This window comes from Acipenser ruthenus, chromosome 1 (assembly GCF_902713425.1).
Source record: "Acipenser ruthenus chromosome 1, fAciRut3.2 maternal haplotype, whole genome shotgun sequence".
NCBI lineage: Eukaryota > Metazoa > Chordata > Actinopteri > Acipenseriformes > Acipenseridae > Acipenser > Acipenser ruthenus.
This window is the reverse complement of record NC_081189.1, coordinates 78,514,607-78,529,425: the sequence shown is the minus strand read 5'-3', so window position 1 is coordinate 78,529,425 and position 14,819 is coordinate 78,514,607. Positions and strand designations below refer to the sequence as shown.

The 14,819-nt window shown below is 39.7% G+C and overlaps 1 protein-coding gene across 28 annotated transcripts in view; it reads right to left on the bottom strand.

The window, feature by feature from the left end:
- Positions 1–14,819, bottom strand: part of LOC117421380 (receptor-type tyrosine-protein phosphatase delta-like) — a 607,967-nt gene that overhangs the window by 87,976 nt on the left and 505,172 nt on the right. For all 28 annotated transcript variants that reach the window (XM_059030127.1, XM_059030157.1, XM_059030132.1 and 25 more), the window contains one exon: positions 998–1,186. In XM_059030127.1, the coding sequence (XP_058886110.1) occupies positions 998–1,186 (189 nt within the window). The remainder of the gene's footprint in view (positions 1–997; positions 1,187–14,819) is intronic.

Below are 14,819 nucleotides of genomic sequence, written 5' to 3'. Positions count from 1 at the left end.
CAAGTGAATACAAATTAAGTCTTACATTAACAGAAGGTTAATTTACACAGTTCTGCTGACAACAAGTAAAAGGCAAGTTAACAGACGACTTAACATCACAGGACAGGTCAAAAGCTGAGAATTCTGGGAAGACAGATGATCAAACATCTCAGATTCTAAAAATGATATAACTGCTTAAGCCAATGTAAACAGCTTCTTACAGGCAAATAAGATAGGTTGGGCACTACTTTATGTAATCTTAATAAATGTTTGAACACAAAGTATTGGTATATCTTATCATAGCAAAAAAGAGAAAATTAGGGGGTGGGAAAGGGAGTATTAAGGGAACGCCACGGCCAAAGAGAGAAGCAAAAGCTGGGGTTGTAGATTGTAGATCCAGACAGAATTAGGAATTAGGATTTGGGAAAGCTACTGCGTGGTTTCACACACACTACGGTCGCTAATTAGGTATGAAAAAAAAGTTCCATTGGAAAAAGCACCATGTTTTATCAGTTAGTCAAGTTGACTTTTCTATGTTAGTATTTATTTAGTTGCAAATACTGAAAAGAGCACTATATATATATATCTTTTATGGTTGATTCTGCTTTGTGTTTTAGGTTTATTTAATTATTATTTTTTTATGTTTTAAAACCATTGGTACTCCTTTGCCAGTTCTGAATATAGCCCAATGTTTAAAATTAACCATTTTGAAAAATAACAAAAGGAAAAGAAAGAAAGGAAAAGGAGAAAATGGATCCGTCAAATACTGCAAAAAAGCAGTAAAGAAAAAAATTATCAAAAAATACAGTCACAGCAGTGAGCAATGTGGAGTAAACAGATGCTGCAAACACACAGACACTGGAACAGGCCATGACAGCATTAGAGACAAAGACGACACAGACCAAATAATACACAGAAGAGGAGAGGAGTAGAAGCAATATCATTACCTACAAATCAAACAAAAAGGAAAGAAAAGGGAGCTCTTTGGCGTTAATGCATAAAAACAACAAGACCCTACCTGATCGTAATTGTTTGATGCGGCCATTATTGTTAGTCGTGTCAACGGGTAAGAAGTCTTTGAACCAGGTAATTTCTGGATCAGGGTTTCCGCTGGCTGCGCATAACATGGTGGCTGTGCGCGTGCGCTCTACCACTTTCAATTGTGGGCCCATATCTATGGTGGGAAAACCAGAAGGGAGCTGGTCCTCTGAAACACATGAAAACAAACAGGGCATTTATTTTGTGGCTGCCAGAAGGAACCATGCAGTGTTCCTAATATAACAGCACAGTTTAACTTCCATAGTTTAATTAGTGTTAACACATATAGACAAATACACATATTACACAAACATTATAGTCACGTACGTTTTATCTGTCTTAAAGATTACTTGTCTTTGGAGACTACTGTACTTCTTACCAGCACCAGCATACATTTTTATGTAAATGCATCTTATTATAAATTACAGGGTGTTTTAAACCCAGTCCCAAAGGTGATCTTCTGAGACACAATCTATAAAGCTACTCAAAATGATCCTTCTTACTGCTATTGGTTCATTTCAAATGACCAGCATAAGATTTTGTTGCACCATGTTGCCAGTTTTGCTTTTTAAAGATGATGATACTTAAATTAAAGAATGACAAATTACAAGAAGGAAGAACCTTCTAAGTAACAGCGTAAAATCAGAGATGGCAACTGTATCATTCTTTAGTCTAATGAAGTGCCAGCAATTCCCAACTTGGAAATTCATTTTGCCATTTAGCTAAGTTACTGTGCTTTAGCAACTATTTAATTGGGTGTACTCAGTAGCACTTAAGGTAAGCAAGGTTATTTATGAGGTATTTGAAATAGAAATTCATTGACATGCCTTAGTTAGTATGGTAATGGACTTCCCAGCCACATAAAGACAAACTTGCACTTGGAAAGGCATTAGGTTTTGTGCAAATTATGTAGACTAGTATCCTGTAGTAGTTCATGAATTGTGGAGGAAATTACAGCCCCACGTGAAACAGTCTGCATTGTTTTTCAGTCTGAATGTATAGTATTGCTTAACACACAAGGTGTACCCACTATTTCATTGTAATTGTTTTATATGAGTTTTGAGCTTAATTAAACTGACCGTTTTGCTCTCCAGGGACTCAGAGGAATCTCAGTACAATTCAAGTAACGTACCTCATCTGTTTAGTTTTATATCTAGGTATCTTAGACAATACAATATCTGGGACTGAAATACACTGGATCCCAAAATGTAAAAAGCTATCAGTGAGAAAGACAGTTCAACAGTTTGATGTTGTCCTGGGAATATTTCTCCACCATGTTTTTTCTTTATGACACATTATATACAATGGGTCCTAACAGTGAGGCTACTTTTTGTTCTTTTTTTAGTCCATCAAATGCACTTATTCGTACAGATGCAGTGATATGATGGACATTACATAATTTTATGATGACATTGATATCTGTATAATGAGGAATTGTGAGATAACTACTGTGTGCTGTACTCCAGTCCACATAACGAGCAGAGGGACTGAGTTCAGGACTTCTTTAAATATATGACAAATTTCAACTTGGCTAACCAAGGGCTGTTATTAGTCTCAGTGCTGTTTGCTTTTCAGCAGCACAGAGTCAAGAAACGTGTTGGTCAATGCTAGGCTATACAATTCCATCACCTCTTAATACTAAGCAAATATTTCCCCTTATCTAAACATTGAATGTCAAGGGGTTAGATACAGCCAACTGCTCCTATAGGCAGTAAGTCAAAGTGGAATAACTACTTACAAGCATCTGCAGGTTTCAACTTCACAGTAGCTGACAACATTTGACTTTGCCCATACAAAACTCACTCCTAATACATCTGCATGACCGTTTCTGTCTTCTCAGGGGCTGTGGAAAACTGCAGAGTATTTTTTTTTTTACATACATACTGTAGAGGTGCACAATAGAGCAAATGTTAGGTTATTATCATAACCCTGGTTCCCTGAAATAGGCCTATGACACACACAGATCTCATCATCATTTTTCCTTCAAGACTGCTGCAATCATGGACGCAGCAACCTTGAAGGTTAATGGTTACATTTCTATTTCAGGGAACCAGGATTATGATAATAACCTAACGTTCCCTACCAAGTATGAAATGTAACCATTACCTAATAGGTAGAAATACCAAAGCTGTCGCAAGGCAATATTGCAGACCAACTGGAATGCCACACAGCTAAGCAAAGCTGCCTTACAAGTAGCTAGGGCTAAAAAATTGAGGGAGAACTCACCTCTGTGTTTATGTTGTAAGGGACGACCCTGAAGTCGACCTTAACACTCTTGTTCCAAAGCCAGGGTTTTGCGGATCTATGACATTAAGTCTATAGAACCGTGTAAAAGTATGGGGAGTAGCCCACACCGCTGCATTGCAAATGTCTCCGAAAGTTGCACCCTGGAACAAAGCCCACAAAGTTACCATGCCCCTGGTGGAATGGGCAGTGAGCTTTTCTGGAGGGGGCAAGTTGGCTCGCTCATTGGCAGTCTTGACTGTGTCTGTGATCCATTTGGATAGCCTCTACTTAGACAGGGCTTTACCATGGGACTTAGCCACATAACCGACAAAAAATTGTTCAGACTGCCTCCAACTGTGTTCTGTCCACATAATACGCTGATGCCTGCAGTGGGCAAAGCGTATGGCACTGACACTCCCTGTCAGACTGGAAAGGAGGCGGGTGAAAAGCCTCCAATTCCAGTCTGGTTAATGTGCAATGCCAAGATGGTTTTTGGCCAAAAAAAAAAGGATTAGTACGAAGAGTAACCCTTGTCCTAGCTTCCGCAAAAATTAAGCAGACTTTCACAATTGAAAATGCTTACATCTCACCCACCCGCTTAGCGGATGTGACTGCAAACAAGAAAGCCGTTTTCAAAAATAAATATGTCAGCTCAGCTGTATGCAAGGGCTCAGCGTCCTTCATAGGTGGGCGAAGCCACTGAGCTCCTGTTAAAAATTGCCCTGCCAGGAAATGAGCTCTTGGGGAGAAAGAATCAATTTTAATATGGCAAGCCGAAATGGCTGCCAAATAGACCTTTAATGTAGAGGGGGATTTCCCCTCATCAAATAGGTCCTGTAAAAATTGCAGTATAACTGTCAAGGGACAGGTTGTGGGGTCAAAACCATTAGACAGACACTACGTCTGAAAAACGCCCCACTTGTACCCATACTGGGAACTCGTGGACGCTGCTCTGGCATTCTGCAAGGTGTCAGTGACCCTATTAGATAACCCCAGATGGCTCAAACACTGCCTGCAGCTCCAAAATATTTATATGGATACCGTGCATGGGGGGTTCCATACCCCTTGCGCTCCCCTTCCATGCCACACAGCACCCCAGCCGAGGCTGGACGCGTCCGTGGTGATGACCTCCCTTCTGGTGACGCTGCCCAGTGCTACGCCTAAGGATGGGTAAGCAGGCTGTGTCCATCAGGAAAACTGTCAGACCCAAAGGAAGGGTCTAGGAAGCTGCTGCCATCAAGCCCAGATGCCTCTGAAACATCACTACTGTGAGCTTTTTGCTCAGCTGAAAATGCTTCAAAAAAGCAGCTATTCTCTGCACTCTGTCGTCCGACAGAGTGGACAGCATGGACCTGGAATCCAGGCGCACTCCCAAATAGGAAGCTATCTGCGAGGGGGTGAGCTGGCTCTTTGCACGATTCACCAACAGGACCAACCGATGAAGATGGTCGGTGACGAGTTCCGTGTGAGCCTCTGCCTGCACTTGAAGCACAAATGAGCTAGTTGTCCAGGTAATTGAGTACTCTGATGCCTCTGAGTCTCAATGGGGCCAGAATAGCCTACATGCACTTTGAAAAGACAGGGAGCTATAGAGAGGCCAAATGGCAATACTCGGAATGCATACGCTGTCGCTTGGAAAGCAAACCACAGGAACCGCCTGTGCCTTGTTTTATGGGGATATGAAAATAATCGTCTTTCAAGTCCATCGTGGTGAACCAGTCGCCTGGTCTTATTGACTGCAATAGCTGTTGCATGGTTAACATCTTGAATCTTCGTCGACTCAGATACAGGTTGACCTACCTGAGATCGAGGATAGGTCTGAGGCCACCATCCCGCTTGGGCACCAGGAAGTACCTGGAGTGGAAACCTTCTTCCAAATGAAGAGGATGTACTGTGCAACAGCCCACTTTTATAGCAGGGCTGTCACCTTCTGAGACAACACCACTGCACCTTGCGGGTCCGTGACTATCGTTGTAGTCACGCCCCGAAAGGGAGGGAATATCCGGTTTGTACATTATTGAGCACCGAAGTGTCTGTGATGCATTGACGCCAGCACTCCAGGTGACTCCCTGGAAGGGCCCTGGGCCTGTGGCAGCAAATTGCTAGGCCTGCTGCTTTGCTCGTGGCTTAGCCCGAGGCTTTTGCTTTTGCAGCGGAACTTATTAAAGTTTCCCCTTTAGAAGGAGCCGGCTGTGCCGGTCTCTGAGGCTGTTGGAACCTTGGCAGTTCTGGTATGCGACAAATGCCACAGCTGAGTAAGCCCACTTGAGAATGGCTCTCTGCACCCTGCACTGTTTATACGGGCAGGTAGTGTCCTTATTTAGGTGCTTGCATGAAATAGCAGGAGCTGTAACCGGGTGACCCCAGGATGAATGGAACTTAAAACGAATGTCCGGGTGCACTGGGTGAGACACTTGAGAAGGAGCAGGATTATCCTAAAAAATGTAGGGTTTCCACGTCTCATCTACCGAGCATGGAAACTGTAAGGTTTTAGTGGTCCTCTTGGTCAGCGGCATAGCTCTGCAGATGAGGAAAGATGTACTACTGGTATTGTGCTATCTGAGTTTCCCTCCTCAGAGGGGAACTCTTGATCGTCCATCTCTTCAGAGGCAGCGATAGACAACAGATCCTCTTGCTGCCATTCTGATTTCGCTACTCCCTGCTGCTCACTAAGGCACAATGGGAGTAGGCGGAGCAGTGCGCTCATGCAGTAACTCGGCTAACATGGTGCTGTAGCGTCAGAGTGGGTCATAATATCATTCTGTGTATGAACTTAACAGAAATGGAATATACAGAGGGGGGTCCTAAGCCATGCTCTGTGTCTACTTGGTTTCTGGTCACAAACTCCCCCACTGACAAAGAATGCTTTTAAAAAGAGTAATAAACTAACTGCTGGACAAGTGTCTTATCTTCCCCCACCGCTGAATGAATCATTTGGTGCCAGCAGCATCTTGCACAACGCTAGTTTTGGGTGCTTTGACACCTCGGACAGAGAACAGTACCCCTCATTAATACAGCCGACAGGGGTTGAAACCACAGACCAATTGAGAACAATGGGTTGTCTCTGAACGAGAACAACCAATGAGAAACACCCCACGTGGACTTGGGCACATCCCAAAATAACCAAGCTAACCAATCACAGGGTGGAAGTGAGAATCACAAAACCAGCCGTGTGACTTTCAAACGGAGCGTGCTCTCCACAAACGAAGAGTTTTTCCACACTAAGCAAGTTCCCCTCAGAAGGAACAGCACTCCAGGCAAGAGAGAGAGCTCCCCACACTGAGAGCTTCCCATACGTGCTGCCCATGAGCTCCCCACACTGAGAGCTTCCCATACGTGCTGCCCATGAGCTCCCCACACTGAGAGCTCCCCACACTAGAAGTATGCCCCACCGAAGGAACAGTGCTCCAGTCTTTGAACTTTGACAATCAGAAGGAGTGCTGAGGGAGAAATGGAAGCTGAACTGTTCTGAAGAAAGTTACTGAACTCATGGGAGCATAATCTTCTGAGGAAGGGCCCTGCCATCTGTCCTACGAGAGACTGAATCAGTAAACGGGATACTGCATTAATCGGAAAGTGGGTCTTTGTTTCCACGTAGCTGCACGAAACGAACTGAAGCGAAGCCATCAGTTATACTTTTGGAAGATCCAGAGAATCGGATCTTCCAATTGCAACAAGAACACTTCTATAAACTATATCACTTTTTCAATTGCAACACATTATCTGAACTGAGTTACATCTGATTAATGGAACTATTCCCAGTTGGAAAACTGTCGACAACAAAGATAATGTTGTAAGACTTGGAGATCATCAAGCTGATCTCCATTTGAAAATAACTATACAATGCAATGTGTACAGCAAAGTACTGTCTTCTTTCATTGGAATTTCAGATCCATAGACCTGCAGTACAAAGATAGACTTCTTTATACGGAAATCGATAAGTATTCAACAAATCTAATATTAAATACTTTATGACTCGAGAAAGTAACTGCAGTAAATGCTATCAAGCTAGTGGATAAACTGTTCTAGGAATAGAATATAGCTTCCTGTGTAAGAAATGCATTTTGTTTTGTTGAAATGTGCAACTCAAAGGAGTTGCCTCGTAAATGCAGAGAATTGTATCATTGCCCCATTTTAATTTGAATATATAATCAATTGAGGTGGATAACATTAAACTAACACGGTAAAACAAATTTGCTAAATTAGGTACTGGAATGTTGGATTCCATTCTGAATGGGAAGTTGAATTAATTCTCGTGCATACTGACATGATCGATTACAATAAGAAACGTGTATTGAAAATACTAATGCAAAGTAGACACTGTGTGATAAGCCATATTTAATATTAGTATATTAACCTTGTATGCTAATGATGTTATGATCGTTGTAATCGTTTGACTATGCAATCAATTGACTATATACTATTCATGCATATATCTAACCAATAGCCTTTCCTTTCTGTAATATTAGATTAGTTATGCACCCGTTTATTCTTAAATAAACTATTGTTTTATATTTGACACGTTGTGTGAATGTCGGTTATTGCCCAAAGGAATCTGCATGGTCCAGAACTTAAATATGCTAGGTCTCGTTTCTTACATTTTGATGTTCTTAAACAGGGCAACTAGAGACTAATTTATATTTAAATAAATTGTATACCTAATTCACTACAGTGCCCTGCTGGGAGATCGCTGCCCACAGCTTATCCAGCTGCTCAGAGCTCTCCGATCTCTTAGACTGATGGCTCTTTCTCCTCCTCTTCTTAGGAGGGGAAACAGGAGGAGGTGATGGAGAGCTAAAGAAGAAGGCAGTGAAGGAGGTCTCCTATGTGAAGCTCTCCTGCTCTCCCTTGGCTGGAGGGGAGCCCTGTCCAAGCGGAATGGATGATCGCTCTACAGAGCTGCAAAACACTCGTTTTTCCAGCGTGCGCTTGTAAAAAGACGCACAGAACTCAAGACTTGCGGTTGATGAGTGCCTCCTTTGCATACTCTGGACCCAAACAGGCAGCGCATCTGTCATGCTTGTCCTCCATGCAGAGACCAGTTGCATAGGTCACAAGAATGAAAACCCGGCACAGCGTAACAGCAGTGGTGTAAAATTTAAAAAGAACGCTCACCTGTACTACTATAGGAGTACTTACTGTAACAAGTACAGTATACAGTACTCATAACCAAAAATTAGCCATGCCAGCAGCAATGCTGCTATGTGACAGGCAATAGCACCTTAATAAAGTTAAACCAGGTATAGTACCCTAAGTGGATGACCTGTACGGTGCCTGAGCACTAGTACCACAGTACAGTGCAGTGCACGCAGCACAGTGTCAATAGACACGGTACCACGGTACGTTACCCATGGTACGGTGCACACGGCAAGGTGCACACGGCAAGGTACACACAGTACGGTGCCCACGGCAAGGTACACACGGTACGGTGCCCACCATACGGAGCACATGCTACATTGCACACGGTACGGTTACCGAAGATGCAATATATATATAGGGTTGCCCACCTATATAGCTTCTGGCAAACCAACACAGCCCTAAGTGGAGGAAGGCTGCTGCAAGAGCCCTGATTCGCAATGGCACTGCAAGCAGAAAACCAGAGCCACAACCAAACATTGCAGGAAGGACTGTGATCTGTAAAACATGAATCAGAGCTGAGACCAGCAACTGCTAGTGAATTGGCAAAAGGTAACCTCGTTCGTTGTACAAAGTACCGGCGGGAATGGGAGCAGGTCTGGAACCTACAGTTACCACAGGAGCGATTTTTAGGCATGCCCACCAATGCTCTTGGCAACAGTCCAAAAACTGAGGAAAGCCTACTGTTAGAACTCTAACAGTATTCACACTAATTCTGCAAGCAGAACTAATGTGGCAACTGTGGGGAAGGCTGCAAGCAGCTTAGCACGAAGCACGCGTCTCGGTCCAACGCAAGACTGCTGAGCCCAGCAGCTGCCTTCATATTTCTGTGAAAAAAACAGAAAAATACACAGAGAAACAAATTCTCTCAGACAACACAGTAACAACTCGATTACTGTTAATTTAATATAATTTTCGTAACAAAAAATGAAATTTTGTTTTTAAACTTCAAACAAAGCTAGCAGAGAGAACACAAGTAGCCTTAAGGTTATTCGATCCCGGGGAAGGGACGACGGAACTGCCGGCTTCGCACAGGGCACAAGGCCGCAAGGCCGCTGCGGGACTAACAAAAACCACGGCTGAGTGCACAATACGTGTAAGTAGCAAATATTAATAAATCATATTAATAGTGTAATTACACAAGCAAATAAGCAGATATGATGAGATCTGTGTGTACAGTCTATATATGCCCTTGGGGGCGGTCATGACTAGCGTCACAGGCTCTGATGAGCAGTCAGGTAATCTATTCAGGTTACAAGGTATTTTAAGGATAACTAACCATTAGGTAATGGTTACATTTCGTATTTGATAGGGAACACATCTTGCATGCTAATCAGGTCGAGTGTGTCCTACGCTTTCCTTTCATTTTTAATAGGGGTAATTCAATTCCTTCCCTCCTCCTCATGCACAGCACCTTTTTCTGATTCACTCACTTCATTAACTTTTCATGAGAAACATTATAATGGAACAGATTCAGACAGCTGAAGCTATTGTATGCTGACAGTCATGGCTTGTTTCCAACCTGGCTGTCAGGTATTTTGCAATAAAAACCTCAGCATTGAACATAAAATGTTCTTTAAAATAATACATTTTCTAATTGGAATGATTATCTCTGTGTATGTAAGGTATAATATGCTAATTTCATTATATTTTATTTTTTAAATGCATTTTAGAGCTTGTGTTGTCCAACATAATTGATTTGAGAAGTAGCACACATGACTAATAAATATATATATATATATATATATATATATATATATATATATATATATATATATATATATATATATATGGCTATCCTAACTTAAATTGTCTCAAAGACAAACAAACACTGTATTAAAATGTGTTCTGTTAAGAACATTAAAGTCTTATTTCAAACCTAGTTAATATTTTAATGAAAAGCAAGATCCATATATGCTAATTGGGTTAGGTCACTTACTGTTTATTAGGTGACAAACTAAAACATCCATTTAGGTGCTACATACATTGATAAATAAAATACATGGGATAAATACATGATAAACACATTTACCTTTAATATTGCTGGCAATTAACTGCCGTCAAAGTAAAAACATAAAATTAAAATGTGCTTTTCGGTTTGTCTGTAACTGCTGTAACCAGCCCTTTCACCTCTTAACTACAGTATTGGTATATTTGCTGTCAACATTAAAGAGGTAGGTTCTTTGCTTTGTTTTGGTTCTTTCTTTGTTTCATAATGTTATTATTATATATATATATATATATATATATATATATATATATATATATATATATATATATATATATATATATATAGATAGATGTATCACACAGCACCATCATTTGACATTCAAAGCTTTAAGAACCCATTAACAAAATGTACTCCATGCTCATATCCAGCCATGCTCAATTAGTCACCAGTAATTAAAAGCAGCACTGAACTTCACAAAGCTTGGTCACTGTAATGGTCCATTAAAGGGCAGTTTATGTTGCAGTTTTTTTGAGTAGGTGGGGGTGGAGGGCACAGCGCATGATTTCTAGTGATAAAATGTTCCACAAATTAAAGAATACAGCTATTACTGAACATACAAAAAATAGACAAATCTCAGCTTTTTTTTTTTTTTTTTTTTTTTTACCCGACACTAAACCCCAAACATGACCATGACAACATGTTTGTCATTAGTAGTAAATACCACAAATGGTGCAGACATGCTAATTTTAGTGTGTTTGCAGTGTATTGTGCTACCTGTTAGGAGAAGCCACAGGCTATGCTGACTGTATTAAAGTCTGAGGTTACAATCAATCATGGTGCGTAAGAATGGAAACAAGGTATTGATAACTTGAGGATTCATCAGTGAAAGCTGAAAAAAGCCCCCAAGTAACAGATCCGACACATATCCTAATAGGTAATTTAATACCCACATTCTTTTCCCTGAGCCACAGCGGAGATGGAAAGGCACTTAAATGTGCAACTTATAAGTATTTAGCAGCAAATAAAATAATTATTCTCTGAATTGCTGAGAAAACGCCTGTGCATTGCAGCTTGATTTACTATTTGTCTGCAAGCAGATGCAGTGATTGCAGATATCATTCTTTCAGCTCATGTACATGCATAGTCACTTTTTTTTTCTTCATATGCTATCAGCTTTAGAAGCAGAGCTCATTTAACACAGTGGTGTATGCAGTAGAGATAATGGTACTAATTTTAGTAAAGGATATGGGCTTGGTAATTGTTGAGCAGTGAAAAAAACATGAGATAATCTAAGTAATGATTAGAATAACGTTAATTATTAAAAATTGCATATAAAGGGGTAACCTTTTTTTTTTTTAGATGACTATTACTTGCCAATTCTACATCTTAATGTATCTCCTCAGTGTGTACAATTGTCTTGTTGCAGTCATTAAGACAACTGAATTGGAAATAATCCCTCAATGTTTAGATACCTCTCACTCCAAAACGTGTATTTCATGGTGGTTTAAAATGAAATCTGCAGTATTTTACTGGGGTATAATTATCCAAGTGGAAAAGCAACACAGGAAGTTGTACTGAGTTTGATCCAATGCAATCCCAAGGTTAAGCATGTAGTAGGAAGTAAGTCCATTTTAATCAGGGTCAAATGCTGTCTGCTTTAACACAACAATAGCTGACAGCCCTCAGTACATCAACAGCACCTATGATTTATATGGTAATTGAAACAGATTTATATACCAAAGACTAGTCACGTTAGCAACTGTGGGACATGCAGTAGGAGTTCATTATCTAACCTTTCTTAATCTTTTTAATAAGGTGCCATAAATGTGAACGGAGTAGGATGTGCTATTTATTCATTCAAAATACAGCCAATGTTAATTTCTATCCAAGAACTGTACAATCGCTCCTTCCACAATTAAAAAATAGTTTTTATCATGAACACTAATAAAATACCATTGTAATCTATAGTCTAATTATATGTGCCAGCATTTATCCTAGGTATTGTCAGTTTTATGAACGATATCCGGAGAACCTTCCTTTTCTTATTACATAAAAGCTTGTGATACTGAGAAAATAAACTCAGAGGCACTAATTAGACTATAATCATAGGCACACCAAGAGACGGTTCCTTTTACCACCTACTTCAATCATTAGAACAAGGGTTTTCTCTTCTGATTAACACAGCCATAAAAGCTTCAGGATTGAAGGTTATATCATACTATTGTTTTTTGTCTGAAAGTCATTAAACAAGCCTTTTGAACTGTAGTAATGGCTTATGCCATGTGCAATGAGCATACTAGCTGCATACTGTATAAGAATATACTCTTTTGGACAAAGTATACTTGTAGCATACTGTACTACTTTATAAAAGGAAATGCAGACATCTGTGGGCTATAATACAGAGCATTCCTGATCTGCAGTGGACTAAATGAAGAGGTGGGGGAATGACTCGACATTAACATATAAAATATTTTCATATTCAGCTCCACACTGAATAATTAGGATAGCTTTTAATTCCATTGGCACCAACATCTTAAAGCCATCAGGCACTGAGTTTAGAAAGACTCTACGACTGAAATACGGCCAAGATTTAGAAGCAGAATTTTGCACCCTCACCATTCAATGTTCTTACTGACCTTGGCAAGACTTTGTTCTCATCTTTCCAGTGCCAAATAATAAAACGTAATGAAGGTATATAGTGTACAGGCTGTGTGCGATGCAGTCTGAAGAACATGGAAGGAAACAGAGTTGATTTATTTACTCAATAAAAGAACACTGCAAAGACAGGGACATTCCGTTGTTATTGGGAAATATATACCTAAGAGATAAATCACCAAGGGATACAAACAAAGCATGGTTAAATTGCTGTTTATAAAACGTGTACCATCATATATTATTGTTTTAGTTAATACATAATGGTAATATTATTTTAGAAATAATGTTGAATACAGTAAAAAATACATTAGCAATATAATGAAACCTACCTAACACTATTTAATATTGGAATGACTTAACTTTGAAAGCATCATTTAATTGATTTTACCTGAGAGAGAGAGACATGGGAATCCTTACTGATTGACTGAGATAGAACGTCTGCAATATTTCACTATTATTACTACTAACATATCTTGTTAGAAGCTCTTGCAGTAAAGTCACTCAAATGCCATTTTTGAGGGGGATGGTTGCATTTAAATGACAGTTTTGTATATCAGTTGTACTATCATAGGAAGATAGATGGTTCAAAGCAATGGTAAAATAAACAGAGAATGAACTGTTCTTTACAAATAAACTAAATAAGTCACCACAATCCAGTTGTCCACACAGCTAATGTGAAGAAAACTATCTGACCTTAATATGTTTGCACAGCAACACAGGGATGACTAGACCTTGTCAATCATGCAGATGCTCTGAAGTCTCTCTCAACCTAATTAACCAGTTCGCATTTTGAAAGTAGGGTTTTGATGTATTTACTTAAAAAGATCTACCCCAAAATAAAGAAAACAAAACAATGATCCTTTTCAATGAAGACTAGTCAGGATTATTTGGACTCGCAGCATTCTCCTGTGGAGTTAAATTCAGAGCTTACCATCTGAACACAGTTACTGTAGTAGTAGTCAGTGCCTAAAGGAAGACAACACATAATCTTGGAACTACAAAAAGATCTATAACCCAGTCTCTAGACTGACACAATAAAAGAGAAAACAAAAATATCTCAATGTGTATTCTCTGTAGTTTAATACGAGTGCTGACATGTGCTGTTTTAAACCTCCGGAGCACACTTGCACACTGACATTAGCCCCCAGTCACAACTTTAGGTTTATAAAAGAGAGGGCTGAAAAAAAAAAAACAGACGTATTGCTTCAATTAATACATTATTAGCACATTACCTCGCAGGCTGGATTTTTCTGTTTGAGACATGGTTTAACTAAACGCTCTTCAACAGAAACAACTAATCTGAAATGTTATGTTGCACATCTGATGCCTTTAACCACACAAATTCAATAACACTTTTTTCATATTTATGTTGAATGAATTTCAAGATTACATTGTTAGAATCTTCTAAATAATTAAATAAAACAAAAATAAAGCTAAAACCAAGTGTCATTAACATGACTGAGCCAAGCATGCATACATTAATGGGGAGGGGGATCTATCATTTATGAAAATACAAATTGATTAATTTGTAAGTATTTGATAAAACAGATGATTTGTAGCAGCACTACACTCAAACATGTCCCAGATCCAAACTGTTTTAATAGGTTCCCCAATGTTTTCTTCCATGTAAAAGACAATGCAGTCTATTTTAATGATCAAAACAGCAGAAAATATTAATACCGTCACCTTAAAACTCAATCTCAGAGCACAGAGTACAACGTAAGGATAGCTTCTAGGGTCAACAACATAGAAGAAATTCAGCTTTATATTTTTCCATCTCAAGAAGAGCAGATGGAACCAATTGCATTGGAATCAAACTGCAGAACATCATCCA